Source organism: Equus przewalskii, chromosome X, assembly GCF_037783145.1.
Source record: "Equus przewalskii isolate Varuska chromosome X, EquPr2, whole genome shotgun sequence".
Classification (NCBI taxonomy): domain Eukaryota; kingdom Metazoa; phylum Chordata; class Mammalia; order Perissodactyla; family Equidae; genus Equus; species Equus przewalskii.
Genome location: NC_091863.1, coordinates 31,104,900 through 31,125,372, shown reverse-complemented (window position 1 = coordinate 31,125,372; position 20,473 = coordinate 31,104,900). Strand labels below are relative to the sequence as shown.

Genomic DNA, 20,473 nt, shown 5'->3' with positions numbered 1-20,473 from the left:
GCCAGTCACTCCAAATGTTTAAGAATGTCTCAGAGGAATTGTCTGCCTTCTGAGAAGCCATGTGGAGCCAAGTGGGGCTCTAAAAGAAGAAAGCTTGTGGGTAGTTTTCAAACACAGAAAGAGCCCTCGTTCTGTAAGGCTTCCCATTTTACTATGTTTTATAGTTTTTAAAAATAAAAACACTGTTCTCTCTGTCTTTGTTTATATCTCTCTCTCACACAAACACACACACACACACATACACACCCCCCAGAGCCCTGCCAAGGCATTGTTGAGCCTGTGGTTGGGCTATACTTTTAATCCCATTTCTATCCGTAAATTTTAAGTACGCTTTTTTCTTTCCCCACTCCAATCCCTTCAGCCATCAAATCTGGCTTTCCACGCAAAGGCAAGAAACTCACGCGACTTTGGCACAGACAGTGCACTTCCAGCTGCCATCAAGTCCTGAGATCCGACACTCGTTGCACACTCTCAGCGAACAGGCCTGGCACGGGTCTCCCCGGTCAAATATTAAGCCCAGATGTCTGTGGCAGTGAACACAGACTCTGCTGCCCTCTTGTTGAGTCTTCCCACTTCTACGTTTTGCTTCTAAGAGTTCATTTTTCAGCTTCCTGGAAGGAGAGAAAAAAATCGCTTGATAAAAAAACAACAGAGGAGCAGAGCTATCTTTATTCAAGGGATGGTTTTCATTCGGGAGAATATTTGAAAGAACCAAGGAGTCAGAGCCAAATGCTTTCAGAAAACACAATTTCTCCCTCTACGATCCACAATCCTTTGACATGAGTAGTTGAAAAATACAATGTTTTTTAACTTTGAATTTTGACATTCTCCACTAGTTCTAGGACTTTGCTATTAGTATTTATTCACCTTCTACTCTAATTTCTCCAGGATATCTTTGACACCATAACACTGGAGTACAACGGCAGTCTAGAGGTATGCACAACAGCATGTTATTCACTTGCCTAGATGTACTACGTGAGGCAAGAGTGTGAAATCAAACTTGGCAATATGGGAACTTTCCTTAAGTGATCGAATGAGGAATTTACTACAAACACATTGACTGCCATTTCAGCATCCAAATGCTTCTGCTTAGCACTTGAGGGTTTCCAACGATTTCCACTGACCTATGGGCTTTGCTGTCAGACATCGCCATGTTTGAATCTAGGTTCCATCATGAATTAGCTGTCCAATCTTAGGCAATGATTTATCCACTTAATCTTAGTCCAAATGGAATAATACTCTTTTTCTAAAAATAAGAATAATAATATTCTTAGATGACTTTTTAAGATTAAATGAGATAAATATATGTAAAGTTACCAGCATGGTTCCTGGCACATAGGTACTAAATAAATGCTATTTCCATGTCCCTTCTTAAACTACCTGATATGTAATCTATTTATACACACCTTAAGAAAATAGCTATTCAAAGTGTGGTCCTTGTTCTAGGAACAGCAGCATCATTTGAGAGTTTGCTAGAAATGCAGAATCTTAGGCCCCACCTGAGACCTACTGGATCAGATTCTGCATTTTCACAAAATCTCCAGGTGATTAGAGTTTGAAAAACAAAGGTTTTTTTAGAACATTTGTTCTCAAATTTGGCTATACGCTGGAATCACCCGGGAAGATTTTAAAAAATAGTGATTCCCAAGTCTCACCCCCACAGATTCGGATGTAATTAGTTTGGAATGCGGCCTACACAATGATATTTTTTAAAGCTTTCCTATTTATTCTAATATACTGCCAAATTTGGAAAACACTACTGTAGAAAACAGGTTCATTCCTGCTTAAATGCTTCACAGACATGCCATTCCTTTATGTTATCCATCTCCAATCCCTTCTTCAACACGACATTTCTATGTTCCAGAAAAAATAAACATCGCAGAATCATCCCACACATCTCATGCCATCTCCTTTTACATTTGTGGTGCTGTGCATAGTTACACCCAACTGGACCAGCCTCTCCTCAAAGGCAGGAACATAGTTTCTCGTACATACTGCTCAGGATCCAATTTCATGCTAGATTATAAGATACTTAAATGTTTTTATTACTATTTATTATCTCTTTTGGGTCTTCAAACTAACTTGTGATGTATTATGACTCTCACTTTAAAGACAGTAAGCAGTATAGATAAAACCAGAAACCAGGTCTTTTATTTCCTATCTTAATGTGAGATTCATAAATGGAGAATTTAAAAAGTGAGGACTAAGGTTTCCAAACTTTTGATTAATTGTCTCCTTCATTCATCCAATGAGCATCTATTGAGTGCCTACTGTGTGCTAGGCATTCTGGTATTCAGAGGCGAACATGAGTCAAAACAGGACACCTAAGGATTCCTATTATCATTGATGTTAGTCAAGAAGAGGACAAATGACGTAAAATGATGCACGTTTTGCAACAGGCAGCCATACAGAGCACTCTTAAGTCCTCGCTTTCTTATCCTTCTAAATACAAATGACAAAAATCCACAACACATGTTTTCCTAATCCCTGATTTAGAGCTTACAAAGAACCTTCTGTCCTGTATTTTCATGAGCAACCGGCTCATGAAATTGAGTGTAAGAAAAGCTCCACACAATTTACTTTTGAAAACTTGTAAAAGCTGCAAGCTTTCAAATAACAGAACGAGTTCTCATTTGAAGACCCCAATTGTATTATTTGGAGAATCACAACAGACATTTGAATACCTCAGAGCACAGGATAAAGAAAATGTTGCCTGTTAAAAATTTATAACAACTCATGCAACAATGATAAAGAAACAAAGTGATCAAAATGAGTAGAACAAAGATAGCAATCCTAGACAGCAGTCCTATTCCAGTAGGCTGCTGGGCCAAAGAGTAATAAACTGAGAAAACAGGGTATTCCAGCATATTTCAGAGGCAAATTCTCTTCTGGAAAACATTTCTATGATCAGGTGCCTGAAGTTTAACCACTTAGCAGCTCCTTAAAGTAGAGAGGGCGAGACCACTTGAAGAAATTACAGCCATAAAGTCAAATATTTATATTGCATCTTTTTGTGCTGTACTGACAGGACTGACTTAGCAATCAAGTTGCACCTAGTTCACAGTGCTAGAGTCTGAAAAGACTTGGGGCTCTGTATAAATCAGGCCACAGGAAAGCAAGAATTTAAAGGTCCAAACACACTGGTTGGGGAACTTCTAAGGCAATTGGTGCTAACTGTTTCACATATTCTGAGAGCTATCTCTGAGACACGTGGGAAAAGCTGGGAAGAATTCCCTAGGCTGGCACAAAATATTAAGCAGCTTACTGATTTTTCAAATCTCTCTTACAAATTGGCCTAATTCAATCACGCCTAGGATAATTCACATTAAGTGGACACAGCCGTTTTCAGACACTCACGAAGAGGAGAAAGGGTAACAGGAGGGTAATTGCAACAAGGAAAAGAAAGTGTGCAATTGGAGAATTAGTACCAAGCAGAAAGGGAAGCATAGGGAACTAGGAGAGAGGAAAAGGATGGGAGATGTCTCTTTTCTCTGCTTTACTAGCCAGCACTTACAAATCAAGGTGGACCTCATTTGGTTCCTGCATTGCTGGCCTAGTCTCAGGAAAGTGGCTGAAAAAGGTGAGTTTCTGGGCTAAGTACAGTACCTGTTCATCTCTCTCATCCACATAAGCTAGAAATGTTTCTGGTTCCAATTACCAGGCTTAAAATATTGGTTTAATTTTTTCCCCACGTAACAAGAAATCCAGAATTAGGCAGCTGCTTGCATTAGTTCAGCTGCAAAATCAGGTAATTAAGGATTCCTTTCATTCTTTCATCCTGATGGTCCCCTATCTTCAAGATGTGGCTTATCATTCTTATGCAAAATGGCTAGACAACCCCAGCACAGCATCTACATTAAGGCAGAAAGAAGGGGGAAGAGGTGTCAGTTGCACCTGTCTCTCAACAGAAAAGCAAAAATGGACTCAGAAGTCCTCCCATTAGACTTCTCCTTAGGTTTCCCTGACCTCACAGTGTCACATCACCAATACTGGCCGCAAAGGAGGCTGGGAAGGTGGAACAAGTTGGGACCACACATCCCTGCCCTCTTGACATCAGATGTGGTCATGTGACTCATATTGGCCCATGAAATGTGGTATGTGATTCCAGGTAAATGCTTTAAGAGCAAGTGCATGGTTTACCACATACTCTTTTCTTTGCATGGAGAATAGCAATGTGCCAAATAGTTCTGCTCTGTAAGTCTGGGTCCTGGTCTGAGGATGCCATGAAACAGAGTTCCCAGCCATCCTATCACGGACATGTAGCATGAGAGAGAAATAAACCTTCATTATTTTAAGCCACTAAGAATTTGGGGCTGTTACTGCAGCATCACTTAGCCTATCCTGACGGATACAGCCTAGTTCTTCATCGGGCTGGCTTCCACATATCCTTTTTATTTCAGCTTTACTGCTGCTTCCCCAGAGAGTTTCTCTGATCACCAAATCTACAGCAGATTCCCATCTTATTCTCACTCATAGAGCTGTGTTCTTCTTCCTCAGCACTTACCATAATTTTTAATTTATATGGCTGTGTTATTTGTACATCTATTTGGCTGTTTTTATGGGTTTAATGTTTGTCTTGTACATTTATTTGGCTGTTTTTATGGGTTTAATGTTTGTCTTGCCAACTCCTATAATCTCTAGGAGGGCAAGACTATCTCCGTTTTGTTCAGCTTTGCATTTTGCAGCACATAAACAGTGCCCGGGACATAATAGATATCATTTAATTGAACGAATAAAAGAAGGCATAAGCAAAAGCTAGTCAGTTACAGAGAAAGAAAGAGGAAAGGAAGGAAGGAAAGCTTAGCCATGCTGCTTACGAAGTATCACTGGGCATTCCAGTTAAGATAACGTTATTGTGAGCATTAAGTAAAGTGTTAAGTGCCGCTTGATGCATAGTAATGGTGGAATAGATTCCAGTTAACCTCTGGGCCTCAGTTACTTAAACTTCAAAGTGAAGATAATTCCTTTCTATCTTCCTCTGAGGGTATTTGTGAGAGCCAGAGGCAATGAAGTGTGGTAGTGTGCTCTGTGAATTATAGAGGCCTTTACAATATGAAGCCATCATAACTGAAAAGAGAATGAGAAGGGAAAAAATGTACAATGTTGGATGTGCTAAGAATAAGTCAAAATTGGCTAAAATGGAGATCAAATACACTTCGAAAAACTAATGCAAGCCTGAGAAAGCTACAGATTGCTCTCAATTCCTTGGTAAGGATTTCCAGAACTTTTTCCATCTTCCTTAACCTCATTCTTACACTTTCGTTCAGAAAGCAAAAGTGTTGTAATTCTTGAAAATATGACAAATCTAACCATTTCCTCTATTTGCTTTTGTCTGAAGAGAAGCAAAAAGTATGGGAGATGGATGAAAAAGTGTAGTAGAGATAAATATGGCCCAAAATCAACTGTTAAAAACTCATGAATACAAGGAAAAAGGAAAAACAGCTGTTGAAGACATTTAATTCCAGCTAACACCAATTCTTCATTTGAGGTAAACTCTGGATGCTCTTGCATTTTAAAATGTCAGTTTATTCTTTATTCTTCAGGTTTCCTTGTTGCTACACAGACGCGTTCACATTAACATGTGAATTGATGACCTATATGTAGTTGGAATCTTAAAGACTGAAAAGACGACTTAGCTCGATTATAGTTGAATGATAGAATCATTTCATTTCTATATCCTGGTGATACATTGACTTCATTTTTTTCTATCCCATCATCAAAAATGTTAAATGCATGACAAAGACTGCTTGCTTTACCATTGCATAGACACATTCCTTTCAAATCAGGGATTGCTTTCATTAAAATTCCTGTCACATTTGTGTGGCATTAGTTTTCTTGTGTTACCCTGTCTAGATCCAATTGTGCTGAACACGATTTGGCACCAAATAAGGTAGGAATAAGGGAAGCAATTAGCTGCCTGGAAGAGGAAGCCATAGATAACAATTCACAAAGTATCTTTGATTCCTTGATGTCTTTAAATAATCCCCAATCTCATCTAGCAGAGCACATGAAGGCTCAAAACAGATAATGAGCAAGTGGAGACTCTACGGTGGCCGAGAGCATAGGGCTCTGGAGTCAGACTGCCTGGGTTCAAATCCTGGCCTTACACTTACTTCCTTTGAGACTGCAAGAAAAATACTTAACCTCTCTGTGCGTCAAGACTTAAGGAGACTTAAACTCTCTGTCTCAAAATACTGCCTCTGTAAAAGAAAAATCATAATAGTTACAACCTCATAGGTTTGTTGTGAGCGTTAAGTAGTGTTAAGTACAGCTTGATGCATAGTAATTGTGAAACAGACAATTCTGGCATATGTCTCCCAACACTGGTTCTCCCCTTCTCTCTTAGTAGAATGTCTAACTAGGCTCATGACCCCTCAGATTACATTTCCCAGTGTTCCTTGCAGTTAGGTTTTGTCATGAGACTAAATGTTGGCCAATATGACGTGATCAGAAATGATATAGGCAACCTCTAGGTTATGCCCCTACTGGGACAGGGGTATCTATTTCCCTTGAACCCTTCCTCTTTCCCAGAGGCTAGGATGAGAACACAGGAGTGAACCATCTTGGACCAAGAGCTAAACTCTCAACACGGCGGAACAACCAAAGCACCCAGATGGAGCCAGTATAATACTATCACAAAAGCAGTATGATGGAGCCAGTATAACAATATCACAAAGCTGCCAACCAACCCAGACTTTTCCATTAGAGAGCAATGTATTTCCATCTTGTTTAAGCCATTATTATAATATGTCTTTGTCACCCACAGCCAAAGCTATTTCCCAACGAACACAGTAAGAACTCAGTAAATATTAGCTCTTTTTATTATTGCCCACTTGCAGAGATGATGCTACCAGGTTCTGCTTCAGCCTCTGCTACAATGCCTGCAAGCTAAAACCTTATCTAGAGGCAGAGTTTCATATTCCTTTAAGAGAACAAAACCATGGTGACTGACAAAAAATACTGTCAAACCCGAAACGAGACAAAAATCGCTCAAATATATGCAGGCAGAATAATGTCACAGCAACTTGATGCCAATGGCTGCACACCTCCTAGCACTCCCATCTTTTGCTCACATCCAGAGGCAATGCCATCGACACTGGGGCTGTTCATATTTGTCTAAGGAAAATCCAGGGGTGAGCAGACCTTACTGTACTCTGAATATAAAAATATTACTTTTTCATTTTAATTATAGCTTCTGTATACAGAACCTATTATTAAAACCTAACCACAATCATAACACTTAGCTACAATAATGACAGGCGCTCTGTTTTACATGTCATGCTATTAAACTTTTTGGCATTTTGCCACCTTGCCTCTTTTTTTGGTGAGGAAGATTGTCCCTGAGCTAACATCTGTGCCAATGTTCCTCCATTTTGTATGTGGGATGCCACCACAGCGTGACTTGATGAGCGGTGTGTAGGTCTGCTCCTAGGATCCGGACCTGCAAATCCTGGGCCACCGAAGTGGAACATGCAAACTTAACAACTACACCACCAGGCCGGCCCCCAATGCTATTAAACTTTGACAATAACCCATGAGAAAGACATTATGATTCCCATTTTATACATAAGAAAGTGGCATCTCTAAGCGGAAACTTGCTGTGGTTCAAAGGACTATTAAGTGGTATAGTCAGGATTCAGATCCAGAATTTTATATTCCAAAATCTGCACTCCTCCCCCACACCAGGCTCCTCTTGTTGGCTCTCAATCTACTAAAATATTTTTGCTCAGAAAGGACACTGTACTTATTTATTTATTTAAAGATTTGCCCTGAGCTAATACCTGTTGCCAATCTTTTTCCATCTCCGCCTCCACCTCCCCCTTCCCTTCCCCTCCTCTTCCTCCTCCTTCTTCCCAAAGCCCCCAGTACATAGTTGTATATTGTAGTTGTAGGTCTCTCTGGTTGTGCTATGTGGGACGCCACTCCAGCACGGCCTGATGAGCAGTTCTAGGTCCACGCCCAGGATCTGAACAGGCAAAACCCTGGGCTGCCAAAGCAGAGTGCGTGAACTTAACCACTCAGCCACAGGGCAGGCCCTAGGACATTGTATTTATTAATGACTGCTATGTCTTTCCTAGTTGTGCAAAGCCATGCTGAGCACTCTCAAAGTTAAGCCTCAGTAAACATAAAGAGTTTCTTCTGCCTGCTTTGCTTTTTCTACTAAATGGTGTCTGCCCAAGTAGCCTCTTAGCACACACTCTCTCATGACAAACATTCCCCAACAGAGCTGTTCTTTAACAAACACCGCTCTGGTCCTAATAAACTTTATAATGCTTTTGATTAGTTTTCAAATGAAAGGCTATTAAAAAGAATCAAGACCACCTGAGAATTGGGGGAACGTTTCACTTACATAGAAAGCTACTTCAGAGAAAGTAATAAGCAACAAGATTGAAAGAATACTTGTCTAGATAAAGAAATCTTGCGAATTGTGCCAATTTAATGTGTTTAGAAATTGTCTTGAGGAAAGAGAACATTGTGAAATCTTCATGTCTGCAGATGACACCATGCACTTCCTGGCAGTAGAACACTTGGCTCATAGAAATATACCAGGAGATCTCACAAAGTCACGTGAACAAAAAAAATAATAAAAATAAATTAAAGTTATGTGAACAATTATTTATTAATGTAGTCTTAAAAACAGCAGAAATTTATCTCATATGTAATTAGCAAACCAAGTTTTCCACCTGGGGATATCTTGAAATAACTATCGTCTCAACTTCCTGGCCTCACAAGGAACAAGGATGTGTCTTAGTAATCTGAAACCCAAAGGATACCTTTCTTAAGTATCAAAAATAGAAGGTCCTGTTATCAATATGGTAAATTACTCATAAAAGGAGGAGGTGGTGACAGAATCAGTACAAGAAATAGTAAAGCTGCATGTCTTTAAAAAAAAAAAACAAGGATAAAATACTGGGCTTTTCAAAGATTACTGCTATGATAATGCAAGCACAAAATTGACTTGATGGGAGGAAATTGGACACTCACACACAAAAAAAGATAATTTAAAGGGGACATATTGCCCTTGAAAAATTTTTCAAAACTACTTCTGCTGCTGAATACAGGCACATACTCGTTTTAATTTTTATAAACATACAGCTGAAATTTATTTCTAAAATGTCTCTAAATTGAATTTGTATAAACTAAATTATTTTAAATGCAGCAAGGAAGGAGCTATATCCTCAGCAAAGACAGTTATCAGTACCTAATTTTTCCTGTTTTACCTCTTTAGGTGATGCTTATGGGCACTCATATTTTCATATATAAAAATTACTACTACAAAACACACTTCCAGCAATTTTCCTAGTTATCAGCATAAATATAGGGTACACGAAATGTCAAGTCACCATTTCTTTGGAATTCACTGAGGATGAATATAAATGTTTATGTGCTGTGTTTTTTTCTTATGTGCTTCATTGAAAATCATCCCTGACAATTAATTGCTCTCAGATTCCATAAAAAGGAAGGTGAGATTTGTGCTGAGCAATAAACAAATCTGATCCATAAGATGCATGATCTTAATTACACTCATTTTCTCAGGTTGCCGGTTGTCTCCCAATATTCCTTTTTACTCTTTCATACCAATAAAACTCCCAAATGTGAGTTACTCACATGGCCACCCAGAATAAAGACTACATTTCCCAGTTAAATATGCAAGCTCCCTTGCACCTAAGTATGGCCATGTGACTACCTTCCAGCCTACGCAGTGTAAGCAAGGTCATCTGTGAAACTCCTCAAAAATGTTTTTAAGGGAAGGGAACCTGTCCTTTTTTCTGCCCTTTGCCCTTTTCCCTGATGACTGGAATGAGGACAGTATGACAGGAGCTGGAGCAACCATCTTGGATTATGAGGCGTGACTAAGACTCTCTCCTTGACCAAACTTTAGATAGGGTCCTCTGGGGTCTCTTTTTGACAAGACCTCATCATTGGGCCCTCTCTTCAGCCTGCATAGCCCAGATTTAGTAAGAATCCTGCTAAATCAGTTTAGCGAGAATTCTCCCACCCTTGATATCTGCTATCATCCTGGCCTGACCTTAATAAGAATTCTGTTAAGTCAATTTGGTAAGAATCCTACCATGAATGTCTCCTCTTAGTAATTTTCCATTCATTGACCTCCTCACTCTAATCGTTGGCTATAAATCTCCAGGTGCCTTTGCTGTATTTGGAGTTGAGTTCGATTTCTCTCCCCTACTGCCATAGTCTTTTGTTTGTTTTTAATTTTGGGGGGATAGTCTTGAAATCTATTGCAATAGTCCTGAGTAAATTCTTCCTTATCATTTAATAAGTGTCAGAATAATTTTCTACTTTAACAGGTGTTAGCCCAAGTTGAAGATGGCAGAGCAACCAGTTAGAAGGACCCTGGGCCTCTAATGAGCATGGAACCACCATTACCAGCCCTGAGTTGCCTTACTCGTGACTTTATCTAGGCAAAAAATAAAAAGAAAGAAAAAGAAATAAACCTCTATCTTACTTAAGCTACTATTATTTTGATTTTTTGACACTCAGAGCTGAACCTACCCTAATTTCTACACCCATAAATAGCATGGATGCTATTACAGAAGTAGAGGAGAATGCAAATCCCAGCTTTAAAATACTAACTGTATAGGGGCTGGCCCCGTGGCCGAGTGGTTAAGTTCGCGCGCTCTGCTGCAGGCGGCCCAGTGTTTCGTTGGTTTGAATCCTGGGCGCGGAGGTGGCACTGCTCATCAAACCATGCTGAGGTGGCGTCTCACGTGCCACAACTAGAAGGACCCACAACGAAGAATATACAACTATGTACCGGGGGGCTTTGGGGAGAAAAAGGAAAAAATAAAAATCTTTAAAAAAATAAATAAATAAAAAATAAAAATAAAAAATAAAAAAATACTAACTGTATAAAGAGTCTGTCAAAGAGGTAAATTATTTATATTCTACACAAAGAATACATCAATACATCAATTTGATTCGCGTCAATGTGAAAGTGGAGACTTTGCACAATCTAAGAAAATGCAGTTTTGCTTCTGTTAAATTGGAAATTAGATCGTCTCCATCTCCTATGCCTTGTGCATAAGTACTCAATGAGTTTTTGCTGAATCTTAGAAATGTATTTCCCAAATATACGACAAAAGGAATTCATACAAATTAATATTGAAACAACACTAACACCAATAGTAAATAGACAAATTGTGTGAATAAAAAATTCACAGAAGAGGAAATACAAATAGCTAGCAATCATGTAAAAACACCAATAATCACATACACGCAAATTAACAGAGGACATTACCTTATTAAATTAGTTAAAGTTTACAATAATAGGTGCCGGCCCCGTGCCAAGTGGTTAAGTTTGCACACTCCAGTTCGGCAGCCCAGAGTTTCGCCGGAAAGGGTCCTGGGCACGGACATGGCACCACTCATCAAGTCATGCTGAGCCAGAGACCCACATAACACAACCAGAGGCACTCACAACTAGAATATACAACTATGTGCTGGGGGGCTTTGGGGAGAAGAAGTAAAAAAAAAAAAAAACAAACAAACAACAAAGATCGGCAATTGATGTTAGCTCAGGTGCCAATCTTTAAAATAAAAAATAAAAAAAGATTTACAAGAATCATTTCTATTTTGGCAGTAGTATAATGAATAGTTTAGTGAGGAGAAAATTGAGACAACATTTCTGGAAAACAAATTTTCAATTTAAAGGAAATATAAATCAAAATATGAATCGCAATATAATAAAAATTTAAGACAGAAGATTTAAGAATAAAGATGTTCATGGCAATTAGAACAAATAGTTAAACAAACTATTGCACATCCATGTCATGAAGCTTATCCAGCCAAAAAAATGATGCCTCCAAAGAATTTTTAATGATATCAAAACGTTCATTAAATAATGTTAAGCAAAAATAGAGGATGCAAAATTTCATGTATAATATGGTTCCAATTATGTGAAAATTATATGCACACACAGAAAAGTAACAAGAAGGAAATTCAACAAAAGTAGGAACTATCTCTGGGAAGAGGTATCCTAAGTGAGTTTTTAAAATTCATATTATATGTATTTTCTAATTTTCTGTATTACCTCTATAATGAAAAATGTATCAGAAAAAATCCTTTGCTGTGTAAAATTTTATTAACTTTAGACATTTGCATGAAATGCTTACCAGTTATGCTTAATCACTCTGCAATGAAATAATAAATTATTAAATGCATGTCAGCCTAATCTTATTACAGATTTAAGTCAATTAAACCCTTTTATTAATATAGGAATATTCATATAAACTGTCAATATAAAATGGTCATATGCCTGAAATCTAAAATGATAGAGGTGACATTTTTGTTACTGAAGTTGTCACTTATATTTCCTTGGAAATAAAATATCCATTTCCTCAAGAATATAATTGGTATTTGCTTAATTAGATCTTCCCTTATGAACTGACCTGCCTTTGGTGGGGGGGGGGGGGTGAGTCCTCTTCACTCACCTTCCCAGCTCCAACATCCTACCCCACGAACATTCAGCCATATTGTGGATTCCATGGGCTTTATAGTTCTGTGTTCCTTCAATTTACAGTAAAAGGAGATGGTAGTTTCCTGGACATGAGTGCAAATTAATCCCTGCTGCCTAGGGGCATGTTCTCTACACCAATTCTGCCCAGAGAAAGTAGGCAAAGGAAGAGAAAGGGTACTAAAAGAGGAATCTGGGGGAAGAAAAAAAAAATATATATATATATATATATATACATACACATTATTTCAAACAAAAAAATGGTCTGGCAAGTATAAGTTTATTTATTTGGACAATCCAGTGTTTGAAATGTCCCTAAATATCAAGTATCTGTGGCCCTGTGCCTACAGTGAGCCCTACAAGTAAGTTACTTGGAAGAAAATACCGTAGAATCAAAATATAAGTTAGCTTCCCTATATGTGTGTATGTAGCAAAATTAGTAAGGTCTTTGGTGGGAAAACCCCCAAGGTTTTAAATTCATTTAAGGCAGAGCCAGATTTTTTTTGTTTTTCATTTCTCTGTGACTCATTAAGAGTTTGGGTTCTATTAGGGAGCCAGTATTGCTCATGCTGTGAGTTTCCGTTAATCCATTAAGAAGCTTGTGGTAATTCTATTAGGATTAGAACAAAATGTTTACCAAAATATAAGTCCACTTCAATAGCTCTCCCGGTGTTTTATGGGGACGGTGAATCTTTAAGCTTTTTAGAAGGTCAAACTAATTTTGTTCTTAGTGGTAGTGATAAGATTTGGCAAAAAACAAACAGCCCCACAGATCAAACATTTGTAGAGTATTAAGAGGATATTATTGCTTGGCACTTACCAGGCTCCCTAACTTCCAGGCTGAATATATAATTCTTGAAATCGCTTCAAATCCATTTGAACCAAATATTTAGCTTATCTACAGGATTCCAAATAGCCAATTTGAGGACACTTTCCCCTTCTGTTTCTCCCTCCTTTTCTTTCCTCCCCAACCCTGCTCTAAAATGATGAAATCAACCACATAAAGACAAAGCCAGAAGGTGAATGGCAGTTTCCCGGCTGGGATCTGTGGTCTCTTGATGACACGAAGCTCTGGCTCGCTTAGTAGCCCCTCTCAGCTGAACCAGCTGTGTGGAACAAAACATAATACACTTGCACTTAGCTTTGCAGTCAGCAGAAAGAGTAGCACGGCATCAGGAACTCTTGTCAGTTTTCATTGTGTAAGAGCAATGCTTCGATAAAAGTCACAGTAACTTTAGATAACGTTACACAGCTTAAAGGTCAAAACTGTCAGCAAATACCAGGCTAAAGAAATGTTTTCTGTTTCGTTCCATTTCTGACAGCTATTAGTAAGGCTGTCAGTGGGCTTTCAACAGGATCTGAATAGGTGCAGCTATTGCATAAGCATCACAGCATAGAGGAAAGGGAAGCAATACGGAAGGGGAGAACCTCAGCTCTGATGTTTACCAGCTGGGCAAATTATTTAATCCAAGTTTCAGTTGCTATAGCTATAGTACATTACAATAGTACATATCGAGGGATGACGGAGATTAAGTGAGGATACATTTGTGAATGGAGTAAGACATTCTCTGGTGTGAGGTAGGCACTAGATAGTTTACCATCTCTTTTTTTCTGGCCCCCCTGAAAGGACAGACATATCACTCAGAAATTAAAAGTGACTTAAGAGTGGAGTGGGAGCTCTGGAGCCAGATGGTGGGACTACAAATCGCAGTTCTGCCACTTACTAGCTGTGTGACCTTGGACAAGTCATTTAACTTTGCACTTCAGTTTCCCCATCTATAAATGGGGATATCAATACTTCTTATCTCATCGGGAAAAGGAATTTGTAATCTGTCCCCCACAATTTTGCAGAACTTTCTGCTATTTCTTGGTATTTTCTATACTTCCAGATTCATTTTGCTGTTCTTCTATAGAGACAACGAAACACATTTAAATTGTTCCAGCACACGAGCTACTAAGATTAGGTGAGGCATAAAAATCTCCTGGAGATGGTAGGAGCCTATGAAATCATCTAATCTCCCAGACAGAAGCCCATGCTCTATCTCTGATAGCTGACTGATGGTTTCTAGTCCAACTCTTATCTTATCTCTTGGATTCTAAATGTACTGCTTCTCCCTGAGATGGCTTATCTAGGCTTTCAGGTGTATGCAGCTATTTCCAAGGCTAGAACCAACCAAGGTGTTGTTTTTGACACCAAAGCTCAGAAAACTACTGCCCTTGGGCCAAATCCAGCCCACCATCTGTTTTTGTAAATAAAGTTTTATTGGAACACAGCTATACCCATTTGTTTACATATTGTCTATTGCTGCTTTCATACTACAATGGAAGAGTGAAGTAGTCATAACAGAAAACACATGCCCTGTAGAGCCTAAAATATTTGCTATCTGGCCCTTTACAGAAAAAGTTTGCTGGAGCTAAACAAAACTGAGGTTTGAGTAGGGAGTAAGAAAAAAGAAATGTTTGCTGTAAGGCAACCAATGGCATTCATCACTGAGACAAGCCCAAGAACCGGTGCCAAAGAGAATGTTAAGTCCAGATATGTTTTCATGCATTGTGGCCAAATGGAAATGACATCCTCTTAGTGAGAATAAAATCCATGGTGAACTGCTGAAATGAATAGTCACTTATAAGTTAAGATTATAAATGAAGATTTCTTATATAGACCAATACTTCCAAAGTAGATATGTAACAGTATTTGCTTTTAGGTGTGGAAGATCAAGTAGAGTAAGAATTTGTTAATGAGATATGTTTTTTGGAGCAGATACCATGTACTCTTTTATGTTAGGCTGAGTTCTTCCAAAGTTAGAAAAATTGAAGGTACAAAATGAGCAACAAAGATTTTTATTTTGTGCTTCCAAATGGTTGGGTTTTTTTTCCATTTGCAATCACTGTTGATGGCTTAATTTTCTTTGCATCACTTCTTCCCTCTTTCTTCATTGCATTACAGTCATCAATAAACCTAAGTGATTTGTTCTCCACAGAAAACATTTAAAATATTCTTACTAATAGTAAAACCTGTGTCTAGATATTGCCTACCACTCCTTCTTGCTTGGTCTGAAAGAGAAGAACAAATGTATGTGAGCCCCTTGGGTGAAGCTAGATTGCTCTGGTAGTAGGCAGATGACTCTCCACAGCCTACAATTCATGCCTGGAGGTAATTATCAGGCTTCTCATGTGCCTTTGGGCGCAGAGCACCTTTAGGAGCACCCAGAGACCAGTCCCACCTTCATTAATGCCACACTTCAGTGGCTATGTGGACTGTGGAGCACAGTCGGGCGACAAGCCTAAAACATTGATTCAATACAATTTTTACACTCTCCCATTGTCTACGTTCTTTATGTCTAAGGACAACCTACTCAAGCAAATAAATACACAAGCAAACAATAAATCCACTGTTTCCCAAACTTCAATTTACTAACTTTCCAGATCAGTTTCTTCTTTGTAATCATAATTCTTAAAAATTTTCTTTGGCTTCCATTTCCTCCTGAAACCTTTGAACAGAAACTGAAGGTGATTTTGTGGTTCACAGTTCACAGCTGAAACACAGTTGACATACATTTGCCAATGTCAAAATCCTTTTTCACATTTTAAAGCTCAGCTCAAATGTTACCTCTTCCGTGAAACCATTCCTTCAGTTTCTATCTTATTCATAATTAATTACTTCTTCCTCTAGACTCCTAGAATATATCAACCTACACCTCTGTAGCATAGTGAAAACAATTATTGTACCAGCTAGCACAAAAGTTTACTGCTGCAATAAAATATGCTACACCATAAATTCCTTGTGTTGATGATTTTGGAAGCTATCAAGTAAAAAGGACTAAGTTCCCTGTCTGGTCTGGCAAACCTCCTGATTGGGCTTTCTAGAAGCTAACTCTGAGATATAGATTTGTGTGCAAATGATTTTTGCAGTGCTCTCAGGAGGAACCTGTAAGGGAGTAGGAGAGGCAGGAGAGAGAAGGGGAGAGGGGCTGAGCAAAGATGTGTTTCTTAGGTGAAGTCCAGTTTCAGCATGATCCCATGGGGAGCTCTGAAGCAGAAGTTGCATTGCACAGTCTGTCTTGCCTTGAGGCAAGGGGTTTCTGTACCTCAGCCATTGGCTTGTGGCTGCCCAGTAGGGACATACACTCAAATTTACCTGGTGCTTGTGGCTCTCTAATCCTATGGGCAACTCCAGCCACCCAAAGGTAGTCCTCTAAAGAAAGTAGTAGGTCCCAGCCCTTAGCAGTAAAGGATGTGGAAACGGGGAGATGAGAGTACAGATCCAACAACGGGACCCTAAAGGATCTGAGTGGAGCACTGATGGTGTTCACTACAACTCATAAATCAAGGGCAACACAGACCACAATGGGGCTAACGATTATAGCCATCAATTATTGTGTGCTTACTGTATGCCAGCATTGTTCTAAGCTCTTGATAATATTAGCTTATTTAATCCTTACAACAATCTTCTGAGGTACCTAATATTATTTGTTTTGTCAAATGAGGAAACTAGATCCACCCGTGGAAGTGACTTGTCTAAAGTGACACAAAGATTTCATGGTGTAACTAAGATTTTAATCAACAAATATATGAGTGCGATTCAACAGCACGCACTCTAAACACCCCTGCCACTCACTTTGGCGTGACTTCTCAAAACACAAAGCTGTTAAACGCGGAAGAGCCTGAGTTTTCTGGCCTGGGCTCATATCTTAGTAGCTCAGAATAAAACAAGACAACACATCTGACACAGTTAGTGCAGGAAAAAACACTCAAAAAATATTAGACACTGCTGTTATTAAAGAAGGGAAGAAAACATAACAGCTTAAAAAAATCTATTTTCTATAAGATAGACATTTCTAGAAAATAGATGTTCTGTTTTCTATAAAAGTATCTCTTAGATCTCTTAGAAAGGCTTTTATAAAAGCCTTTCTTCTGTTATCCTCAAAAAAGTTGAAAGAGCCAGGATATCAACAACTTTATTCTTGATAGCTCTGTTGTATATTACACAATTTGGCTAAATTTCTTTACACAGAATAAGGAAAGACAACAAGGAAAGAAAAATAGAGAAAAAAGAAGAGCAAGTATAACAGATTATTACTAAAAGTTATTGAAAATGACAAAAACAAATATTCTAAACAATGTCCTATTCATTGTACTTCGGTGTTTCCTGGGATCTCATTATTGTTTTTTTCCTGAAGGCAGTGATTTTTAATTCCCCTGAGAATGTCATCAATAACTGGTTAATAGCTCACCCCCCATAAACAATATAACTTTTTGAAGTGCATTAGAAAATTTAGCCACTTTTCATGACTGGACTCCCAGTGCCAAAAATATCATTTCTGATTTCTTTAAAACCATTAAGTGCATTTCATTGCCACCTGAATTCCAGGTATAAAAAGAGAGTAATAATTTTAACCAAAGCCTTTGTTTCTTTAAGATTGGTTGAATATCTTGGAATGATGGAAATGAAAATTTTTGGCTCTTAACTATGAAAACAACAATATTTCAATGTATTTCCAATTCTAAGGATCCTAGTTCCTTTGGCGTGTTGAATATTTTTGCAGTATGTGAAGATAATCTTATGACAAGTTTTCTCCTCAAGTAAAATAAACCTAAGCTTCTGGTTGCAGTTTGGGGAGACATATAAGACACAAAAGTGACATATTGCACAGTAGGCAGTGACTCTGTTTATTTCTGATCCTCTATTCAGGGGTGAGATGTAATAACCAAATATATTTAATATATTGACAGCACCGGCAGCAAACAATCACAATGGACGTGGCAGCCAATCAGAACGATGCTGTGACCTTTTGGAACAGATGATGCAACCAATCAGAATGGATGCTGGCTGAAACACAGGCGAAGTCACACCTGGGGTTTCAGCTATATTAACCCTGCCTACAACTGATGTGAAACTCAACTGTGCCCATATTACCCAACTTTCCTCACACAGAAACTTATTTCAAGAAATTCAGGTGATTTCTGGGGCACAATGAGAACTTTTCAGTCTCCAGATCCCCTTCTTCTCCCAGCTATGGTTGAGGCAAATTCCCAGTAAGACTGACTTGAGAAAGCATTATAAATAAATAATAGCTTAAATTTATTGTGCACTCAGGTCCAGGCACTATACATGTATCATCTTCCTTAATGCTTGCAATAATCCTATAAGGTAGGTACTATTATTATCCTTGTTTTATTGATGAGAAAACCAAGGCATAGACAAGCTGAGTAACTTGTTCAAGGTCATACAACTAATACATCTCAGAGCTGGTACTTAAACCCGGGTAGTCCTTCTACTTCATTAATCATTCTGACCTTCTTAGCAAATGGACATTCTCATAAGCACCATGTTTATAGCTAAATTCCATCCTTCCACCTAGCTAAACGACAAAATGCCAAAGATGTTTTCTATTTGGGCTACTGCTGGGAACCCATGAAGTCATTGACCAACATTTGTCTCCAGTGTGGTTGCAGTTGCCCCATTTCTGATCTGAATTGCTTCAAACAAACAGAAAGCAGTCAAGGAGGGCAAACAAGATAAAAGAGTATTACCTTATCCTCTTGTCCTCCACTTTTTTCAAATATTCATCTCTCTTTAGGACTCCCAGGATCATTTCCTTCTCATGGTCTAATAAAAATGACAGATTGATGAACTCTGTGTTCTTAGACATGGTATTTCAGCAGAAGCTCTGAGTAGCAGTGGTTGAATCTTTCAGGTCAGTTGATATCCGCTAGCCTTAAGTTCCCCCTGAACAATCCAGAGTTGTTTGATGTAGAGTGGTTTCTCTAAGTCCTCTGAGGAACTGCTGCTGGTAGTTAGGTATTCTTCCAGGCTACGCAGAAACAGGCTCCACTGGGACTGCAGTCCAAGAAAGTCATTATGGTTTTAACTGAAAGAGATCTTCAAAGCCTTTGTTGTGTGGTAGACTCAGGTCGCAGCGGAGTTTCACTAACAATGCTCAATGTCAACCCTTCAGAAAGCTACAGAGCAGGAATCAGATGCACTGGGACAGAATCTAGAAAACACTGAAAAGGTAGAGAAAACAAAGGGTAGAAAAATTAATTAGGCCATCTTTCCCATTAGCACTTGTAAGAGTGTCACCTAACTCAAAAAATTTTTAATCAGTAAACTTACATTTTTTAAATATTTATTGTTTATTACCATGAAATATTATTTATATTTAGTTGACTCCAGATTCTTTAAGCAAATTCAGTTCTTTCCATTATAATTAGCTTCCTTACCAGACAGATCCCATTATCACCCTTGCAGCTGAGCCATGGGTGGATTGGGTCACCACTTTCAGACACTAAGTGTACAATCTGGACTAAGTCTACAACAGGACAGGTCCCTTAAATGGTCTCCTCCTTCTCTCTCTCTCCCCCTCCCTCCCCACAACTAGGACAACTGCATAAAATAAGCACTGCTGGCAAAACAAATATGAATGAGTGCTACACGTATCAACACAAATATATCTCACAAACGTAATGTTGAATGAAAAAGGTTAAGTTACAGACGAAGTCATGCCGAATAACAGCATACTTATGAAGGAAATAACTTGCAAAACCATTGTATCTAATTCAGGAATACATACATTTATAGTATAAATATAAGGAAATTCATGGGAAATAGATGCAATCAGAGAGGAGAACACTGGAACTTCAAATGTATTGGGTAAAGTTTTATTCTCAATATGGGTGTTTATATCTTCTGATGTACATGGCTGTTTGTGAATTATTCTAGGTTTGTATTAAATACTGCAAAGCAGATGTTTTAAAACTGCCTCTTAGTCAACATAAAAAGCTCACCAGGCCTTGTCCCTCATCCTAACTCTTGAGCACATTCTTTCATTGCTCAGTACTTGGATTCTCTTTGTACCTCCCCTTAGGAACGATGACTCCTAGAGGGATCTACCGGGTTTTATGATTTGGCATCATTCCATGACACTGTCCCTTAGCTTTCCCCAAGGCCTATGAACCACAAGCTACATGCAAGTTTCTCTTGGTTTGCTTGGTTCT

General features: G+C 38.6%; 1 protein-coding gene across 11 annotated transcripts in view; it reads right to left on the bottom strand.

Moving 5' to 3' along the window:
* SYTL5 (synaptotagmin like 5) overlaps positions 1-20,473 on the bottom strand; it is a 277,939-nt gene that overhangs the window by 137,683 nt on the left and 119,783 nt on the right. For all 11 annotated transcript variants that reach the window (XM_070604701.1, XM_070604703.1, XM_070604705.1 and 8 more), the window contains exons 2-3: positions 19,010-19,483; positions 402-611 (exon numbers count right to left, since the gene is read on the bottom strand). In XM_070604701.1, coding sequence (XP_070460802.1) covers positions 402-611; positions 19,010-19,128 — 329 coding nt within the window. In that variant the 5' untranslated portion in view covers positions 19,129-19,483. The remainder of the gene's footprint in view (positions 1-401; positions 612-19,009; positions 19,484-20,473) is intronic.